The sequence below is a fragment of the Octopus bimaculoides genome, chromosome 17 (genome assembly GCF_001194135.2).
Source record: "Octopus bimaculoides isolate UCB-OBI-ISO-001 chromosome 17, ASM119413v2, whole genome shotgun sequence".
In the NCBI taxonomy this organism is placed as follows: domain Eukaryota; kingdom Metazoa; phylum Mollusca; class Cephalopoda; order Octopoda; family Octopodidae; genus Octopus; species Octopus bimaculoides.
Genome location: NC_068997.1, coordinates 12,463,971 through 12,472,702, shown reverse-complemented (window position 1 = coordinate 12,472,702; position 8,732 = coordinate 12,463,971). Strand labels below are relative to the sequence as shown.

The 8,732-nt window shown below is 39.8% G+C and overlaps 1 protein-coding gene across 1 annotated transcript in view; it reads left to right on the top strand.

The window, feature by feature from the left end:
- The window catches only part of LOC106873421 (26S proteasome non-ATPase regulatory subunit 7), a 12,163-nt gene extending 7,789 nt beyond the window's left edge, over positions 1–4,374 (top strand). Inside the window, exons 4-6 of the mRNA XM_014920776.2 lie at positions 482–562; positions 1,639–1,730; positions 3,860–4,374. Coding sequence (XP_014776262.1) covers positions 482–562; positions 1,639–1,730; positions 3,860–4,310 — 624 coding nt within the window. The 3' untranslated portion in view covers positions 4,311–4,374. The remainder of the gene's footprint in view (positions 1–481; positions 563–1,638; positions 1,731–3,859) is intronic.
- The last annotated feature ends 4,358 nt before the right edge of the window (positions 4,375–8,732 follow it).

Below are 8,732 nucleotides of genomic sequence, written 5' to 3'. Positions count from 1 at the left end.
TGGTGAAACTAGAAGGCTACACCAGGCTCCAATCTGTTATGGCAGAGTTTCTACAGCTGGATGCCCTTCCTAACGCCAACCACTCCGAGAGTGTAGTAGGTGCTTTTATGTGCCACTGGCACGAAGGCCAGTCAGGCGGTACTGGCAACGGCCTCGCTCAAAATGGTGTATTTTATGTGCCACCTGCACAAGAGCCAGTCTAGGGGCACTGGCAACGATCTCGCTCGAAAGTCCTTACACATGCCGCGGGCACAAGTGCCAGAAAGGCGACGCTGGGCACAGGTGCCATTACGATTTCGCTTTCGCTTGCCCCAACAAGTCTTCGCAAGCTGAGTTTCGTGTCCAATGAAGGAGACTGAAAATGAGTGAATGAAATAAAAAAAAATGTCTCACTACCATAAACATTCTACATCATTCTCACTTGTCTGCACTTCTAAATGTCCACCTATTTATAAGTAAACTTTCAATTTTTTTGTCACAGGTCCTTGTTGTTATTGATGCCAAACCTAAAGACCTTGGATTACCTACTGAAGCTTACATTGCTGTTGAAGAAGTACATGATGTCAGTATGATATTTCAATTTATATTTGATATTTTAGTTAAGCTTTTGACTCTTTTGTTCATTAAACTGTTTTTGGCTGCTAGCAAATATTAGATGGAGAGATATTTGACACAGGGGGTGTTATGAATGGATGCTCTTCCTGTTGCTAACCCTTGCCTGTTTTCCTAACAAGGGAATTTTAATCCCAGAAGGATTCAAAAGCATAGAACTAACTTATAATTTGTTGATAAGAAATACCAACAAATGTCTCTGTTTAGAGCCCCACTTCAAATGGTGATGTCCCTGCTTTCAGCTCAGCTACAAACAATGTTTGTAGTGTACCTCACTGCACAGTTTCAAGCATTCACACAGTCACACACACACACACACACACACACACGTATGAAGGGATGCTGAAAAGCTTCTGGCTTTGAGTAAAAGAAAATACAGGCGGATCAGTGAATTCTGATTTTATTCCTCTCTCAAATTCTCACGCTTATTGCAGCGATCCTTCAGTTTTTTTTAAACCCTGTAAATGAACTTGGACGGTTGGGGCCTCCAACCAGGCCTTTTGCAATACCCTTAAAGCCAGAAACTTTCCAGTACCCTGACTTACAATGGGCTCCTTTTAGTTTCATCATCGTCGTTTAACGTCCGCTTTCCATGCTAGCATGGGTTGGACGATTTGACTGAGGACTGGTGGACTAGGAGGCGACATCAGGCTCCAATCTGATTTGGCAGAGTTTCTACAGCTGGATGCCCTTCCTAACGCCAACCACTCCGATAGTGTAGTGGGTGCTTTTACGTGCCACCGGCACGAGGGCTAGTCAGGCGGTACTGGCAACAGCCACACTCAAAATGGTGTATTTTACGTGCCACCTGCACAGGAGCCAGTCCATCGGCACTGGCTACCAAATTTATTCACAAAACCTTGGCCATTCAATCTAACCCAATTTTCACTCACGTATATTATTGTGAGGCCAGGAATATAGCTAGGTGGAGTAAAATGTGGGTGTGTAAGGACTGGAGGTGCTTTTGTGATTCATAACTATTAAAGGTTACTCTGATGTCACAGCTATTGACATTATCTTCCTTAGGATGGAACTCCAACCACGAAGACCTTCGAACATGTCAGCAGCGAAATTGGAGCAGAAGAAGCTGAAGAAGTTGGTGTGGAACATTTACTCAGGTATTTATTGGGGAACTTTTTTTTTTTGCTCCTTTTTCTTGGTCTGTTCTGTGTATTCTTTTATTGATTGCAGTCGTGGCACTGTGGCCAAGCTGGTGCACCACTTACAAGTTATTATATAGTTGATTATATCAACTGTTTGCTTGGTCTAGTGCTTGTTTCATTGATCTTGGCGTGAAAAGGTAGGAAAGACAAGGTCAGCTACAAGCAAAGACAGCTCACTGAAACATGGCTATATACAACAGAGAATTTTCATTTAATACACTGTTTACCACCAGTTCATGCCAGTGTGCACACCCACACATATATGTTATAAAAACATACCTATATATGGTGTGTGTTTTTTGTGTGTGCAGATATGACTAGATTAGGAGCTGTTTTAGAACCACATGCACTTGTCTAATATTTTCTACTATAGTCGCAGGCTGAGCAGTGGTTTGTGAGGGAATTGGGCGGATGGAAGCTGCAAGAGAGCCATCAGACACCCATCCACATATCATCATCATCATCATTTAACATCCGTTTACCAGGTGGCATGGGTTGAACAATTTTGACAGGAGCTGGCTAGACTCCACTTGTCTGTTTTGGCATGGTCTCTACAACTTGATGCCCTTTCCAACACCGAAAATGCTGGGTGCCTTTTTAACATGTTACCAGCACTGGTATGTTTACATAGCACTGACATATCTATGTGTTAGGACTGTATCTACATTTGTGTGCTAACTAAAAACAAAGTCACCGTTCATGCAATCTTCTACAAAAACATGTCCAGCCTTTGAACTGTTCACCGTTGCAAAGACATGGAGAAATACTACATCACTTTGAAGCGAGTGAGGGTTGCTATAGAAAATACAGTTTCCAAATTCGTTTCAGCGTTATCTCTCTTGCAGTTCATGGAGATGATGATAACCAAGTAATCAAAACCACATTTATCAATTCCACTAGAGGTAACTTGAAAAGACTGTTGGTATTTTTCAGCACTTATTGCCTAAAGTGTTTGAGTTTCACGATCTTGTTGTTCTGCTAGAGGATGGTAGGGGTTCGCTCCCCCTGCTAGCAATATATATTGCATATATATTTTGTAGAAACTCTGCCAAATCAGATTGGAGCCTGGTGTAGCCACCTGGTTCACCAGTTCTCAGTCAAATCATCCAACCCATGCTAGCATGGAAAGCGGACGTTAAACGATGATGATACAGGGTGCAGCATCACACCGATTACCAGCGGGCGAGAGATCTGCTTGGGGTTAAACTAGTAGTAACACGGAACAACCACTTTGATGGGGCAATTAACTTTAATTGTTAGTAAATGTATATTTTTATTAATATTTAGCAGAAGTAACAGAGTGAGTAAAGGTCCGAGCGCTTCGTGCATTGGCACTTGTGTGTGTCTGTTGGCATGAGTGTTGATATTGCAATGGGGGTGATATTCTATGCTTATCACTCCTTCAACGAAATTGGTGGTGTTGGCATTCCTTGTTGACATTATGACCAGTTATTTTGTGCTTTTGAAGACTTCTGGTGTGGAAAGAAATTTCTTTCTTGAAAAATAACAAGTGATGGTTGGTGACAAGATGAGAATCCAGCCATAAAATCCTGCTTCATGTCTGTATTTAACTCCCACTTGCATAGAAAAACAGATGTTAAACAAATAATAATAATAATAGGATGATTTGCACCCCTTCGAATGCTTTGCAGTTTTATTGGGGTTGTGTGGTAAGAAGCTTGCTTCCAACTACATGGTTCTGGGTACAGTCCCACTTCATGGCACCTTGGACAAGTGTCTTCTACTATAGTCTCGGGCTAATTAAAGCCTTGTGAGTGGATTTGGTAGATATGTGTGTTTGTGTCTGTGTTTGTTCCCCTGCCACCACTTGACAACTGGTGCTGGTGTGTTTACATCCCTGTAACTTAGTGGTTCAGCAAAAGAGATTGATAGAATAACTACCATGCTCTAGATAAAAGTAGTGAGGTCAATTCATTCAACTAAAATTCTTCAAGGAGTTGCCCCAGTATGGTTGCAGTCTAATAATTGAAACAAGTAAAAGATAAGATATATATATGTGTGTGTGTGTGTATAGCTTTTTTTTATATATATCACTGATATTTTTTTTTTATTTCACATAACAGGGATATCAAAGATACAACTGTAGGTACTCTGTCACAAAGAATAACAAACCAGTTAACAGGTCTTAAAGGTCTGCACAACCACATAGAGGACGTGAGTCGGTACCTGCAGAAGGTGGCCTCCGGACAACTACCAGTTAACCATCAGATCATATACCACCTCCAGGATGTCTTTAACCTGCTGCCTGACGTCAACCTGCTTGAATTTGTGAAGGCAATGTACGTTAAAACTAACGACCAATACCTGGTCGTGTATGTCGCTGCTCTAATACGCAGCATCATTGCACTGCACAATCTCATCAACAACAAAATCCAGAACCGTGATGCTGAGAAGAGCGAAGGCAAGGAGAAAGACAAAGAGAAGAAAGAGAAAAAGGATGAGAAGGACAACGACAAAGAGAAAAAGGACTCTGACAAAAAGGACAGCTCCAGCGCATCATCAAAATCAAAGTGATGCTGTGATGGGGCCTAGACAGCATATATTATGTACTTCATTGCTATTAAATTCAGTTAATCCATCTCTGTCTTGCTTGCTTTTCTGTTTGTGTTCTGTGTCTTTGTGAGTGTTGTTGTTGCTGTTTTCTAGACTTACATCTGCTCTGATGAAGCAGAGACAACCTAGGTCTAAATAACAACAAGGGCATTCCATCCTTGACCATTCTGTCCTTTTTTGTATCTATATAAACGTAGTCTCTGTCAGTTCTTTTTTAATGCAGTAGAGTGTGATTCAAGGGAGATTAAGCTGTAATGTCTAGCACATGAAGTGACCTCATGGAGACTCCTTCTTTGGTTTGTTTATGTTTGTGTGGTTTTTAATAACAGGAATAGTAAACGGAATCAAATTGTTCTACTGACAACTTGCATGGGACATGTTGATCCATACTTCACATATCCTGATAATTACAAGATTTATGTCGAATTAATCTGTCATTATGTCTTTCAAAGTAAATGATACACAACTATTGTAGTTTTCATTAGGAAAGATATCCAGCCATAGAAACCATGCCAAAGCAGCAAGCTGGCAGAAACGGTATAAAGCCAGGTGAAATGCTTAGCGGTATTTCGTCTACCGTTACGTTCTGAGTTCAAATTCTGCTAATGTCGACTCTGCCTTTCATCCTTTTGGGGTCAATAAATTAAGTACCAGTTACACACTGGAGTCGATGTAATCGATTTGTTTAGCCCCTATGAAACTTTCCACTGCCCCAAAGGGTGCAATACTGCCCACTTTGGGAACCACTGATTTAATTCATTGAAACTAGGTGGAGGAAAAGCAAAGCTAAACTCCGGTATGATTTGAACTCAGAATGTAAAGAGCTGAAACAACTGCCACAAGACATTTTCTCTACGCTCTACTGACTCTGCTAATTTACAGCTTAACAATAATTTCTAACTCAGGCAGAAAGCCTGGGATTTAGGGGAAGGGGATTATCAATTATATTGACTCCAGTAAATAACTGGTACTTTATTTTATCGGCCCTAGAGGGATGAAAAGTAAAGCTGATCTCAGCAAGATTTGAACACAGAATTAGATTTGGAACAAATAATATGAGGCATTTTGTTTGACATGTTAACAATTCTGCCAGTTGATGGTTTTTTTTCTTTGATGCAACTGCTGATAATAATAATAATAATGATAATGGTTTCAAATAATAATCCTTTCTGGAGCCTGGTCAATTGCATTGACCCCGGTAGTCAAAGAATGCATTCAAGTTCATTCCATGTAACATGAGGAAGTCATTTCCTTGGTTCTGGAGTGTCCAGTCAAGAAAATGGAGTTTTCTCTGTCTCTACATCTGATGGAGGATGTATATTGCTTAAATCTATCCTCAAAATCATTAGCTGTTATGTCCATATTTTGGATCAGCAAAAAAGCACTCATTTCAACAAGAAATAGATATCATTTAATGAATGCAATAGTTATACATGAGCTACTTCAGGTTTCATGATTGGTGAGATAGTGTGGTAATCAGACAGGCTTGCGTACTGTACTATGTACAAGCATATCCAATTACTGCATTATCTGACCAAGCATGAAACTTGAAGTAGCTCACATCTAACTCCTGCATTCATTAGACAACACACACACACATATATATATATACACACATACTGACACAAACACACGTGTGTGTGTGTGTGTATACATATATATACATAAATTCCACTCATCCATACAATACATAAAAATGCATGCACGTTTAAAAAGCATCAAATTATATATATATATATATATATATGTATATAAAATGGATAAATGATATAAAAACTTCAGAAAAAGATGTTAATTAAAAACAGGTTAACGTTTATCAATTGATTTTATGGAATTCTTGATATTTAGAAATTGATATTATTTTTTTAACAGTTTCACCAGGAATAGTTCAATAAATATTGATAATGGTAAAGATGATAATCATGATGATAGCAATGATGATGATGATGACTGTGATGATTTCTAAGCTTGTCTCAGGTCATGTAGTTAGATGTAGGGATGGGCTATAGTCATCTGGATCAAGCTCAGTATATGAGAGATATTTATTCTCTCAACCACAGAGGAATGAATGGCAAAGTTAATCTTGGTAAGATTTGAACTGAGGTTAATAATAATAATAATCCTTTCTACTATAGGCACATGTCCTCAAATTTGGGGAGAGGGGCCTACTCGATTAGATCGACCCAGTATGCAACTGGTACTTAATTTATCGATCCCCAAAATGATGAAAGGCAAAGTCAACCTCAATGGAATTTGAACTCAGAACATGAAAACAGACAAAATACTGCTAAGTATTTTGCCCGGTGTGCTAACGTTTCTGCCAGCTCACCACCTTAATAATAATAATAATAGTAATTGTCCAAAGATTTAACGAACTTAGTTGATTAAATTCCTTACCACCCAGAACTTGACTAGCAAATTATTTTATCAAACCCCAGTGGAATGTAAAATAAAGCTGACTTTCACAGGGTTTGAACTCTCAATTTAAAAAGCTAGAACATCTAAAGCTTTAATGATTTTGCTATTCAGCTTTCAGTAATAATAATAATAATCCTTTCTACTATAGGTACAAGGCCTGAAATTTTGTGTGGAGGGGGACAATTGATCTCATCGCTAAGCATTTTTGCTTGGCGTGCTAACGATTCTGCCAGCTCTCCACCGTAATAATAATAATGATGATGTTGATTTCAAACTTTTGCCACAACTTGTGGGAGGGGATTAAGTCAATTACCTTGACCCCATTGTGTAACTGCTACTTATTTAATCGACCCCCAAAAGGATGAAAGGCAAAGTCGACCCTGGTGGAATTTGAACTCAGAATGTAAAGACATGAAATACTGCTAAGCATTTCACACAGAATTCTAATGTTTCTGCCAGCTCTCCACCTTAATAATAATAATTATTATTATTATTATTATTTCTACACTAGGCACAAAGCCTTCAAAATTTTGGGGGAAGGGGGATAGTTGATAAAATCGACCCCAATGCATAACTGGTACTTATTTAATTGATCTCAAAAGGATGAAAGGAAAAGTCAACCACAGCGGAATTTGAACTATATATAGGAGAGGCTGTGGTAAGTAGCTTGCTTACCAACCACGTGGTTCCAGGTTCAGTCCCACTGCATGGCACCTTGGGCAAGTGTCTTCTACTATAACCTCGGGCCAACCAAAGCCTTGTGAGTGGATTTGGTAGATAGAAACTGAAAGAAGCCCATCGTATATACTCTTTTACTTGTTTCAGTCATTTGACTGCAGCCATGCTGGAGCACCGCCTTTATAGTCGAGCAAATCGACCCCAGGACTTATTCTTTGGAAGCCTAGTACTTATACTATCGGTCTCTTTTTGCCGAACCGCTAAGTTACGGGGACGTAAACACACCAGCATCGGTTGTCAAGCGATGTTGGGGGGGACAAACACAGACACACAAACATATACACACACACACACACATATATATATATACATATATATACGACGGGCTTCTTTCAGTTTCCGTCTACCAAATCCACTCACAAGGCTTTGGTCGGCCCAAGGCTATAGTAGAAGACACTTGCCCAAGGTGCCACGCAGTGAGACTGAACCCAGAACCATGTGGTTGGTAAGCAAGCTGCTTACCACACAGCCACACCTACGCCTATATATATACATATATATATATATTTGTTTGTCTGTGTTTGTCACCCCACCATCGTTTGACAACCGATGTTGGTGTGTTTACATCCCCGTAACTTAAGTAGTTCAGCAAAAGAGACTGATAGAATAAGTACTAGGCTTACAAAGAATAAGTTAAGTCATGGGATCGATTTGTTCGACTAACGGTAGTGCCCCAGCATGGCCAGAGTCAAATGACTGAAACTAAAAGAATATATATATACTCTTAGAGTGGTTGGCGTTAGGAAGGGCATCCAGCTGTAGAAACTCTGCCAGATCAGATTGGAGCCTGGTGCAGCCATCTGGTTTGCCAGTCCTCAGTCAAATCATCCAACCCATGCTAGCATGGAAAGCGGACGTTAAACAATGGTGACGATGCATTTAAGGAGCACTCCTTTGGTTATGATGATGAGCATCCCAGCTGATACAATCAATGGAAGAGCTTGCTTGTGAAATTAACGTGCAAATGGCTGAGGTTTTGAACTTAGAAGGTTAAGAAGCAGAAAAAGTACTGCATGGCATTTTATCAAAGATAAGGTAGATTTAACTATATCACCAGACCCCCTCCCTAGTATGCCACTGGTACTTATTTTAACATCTCACAAATGCAGGAAGAGCAGAGTCAGCCTTGTGGGGACTTGAACTACCAAATATAAGATGTTACAAAAGACTGTCCACCATCCTATTGAATCTGTCAGCAACTCTCCTTTCAGGAAAAATGTTCTTGTG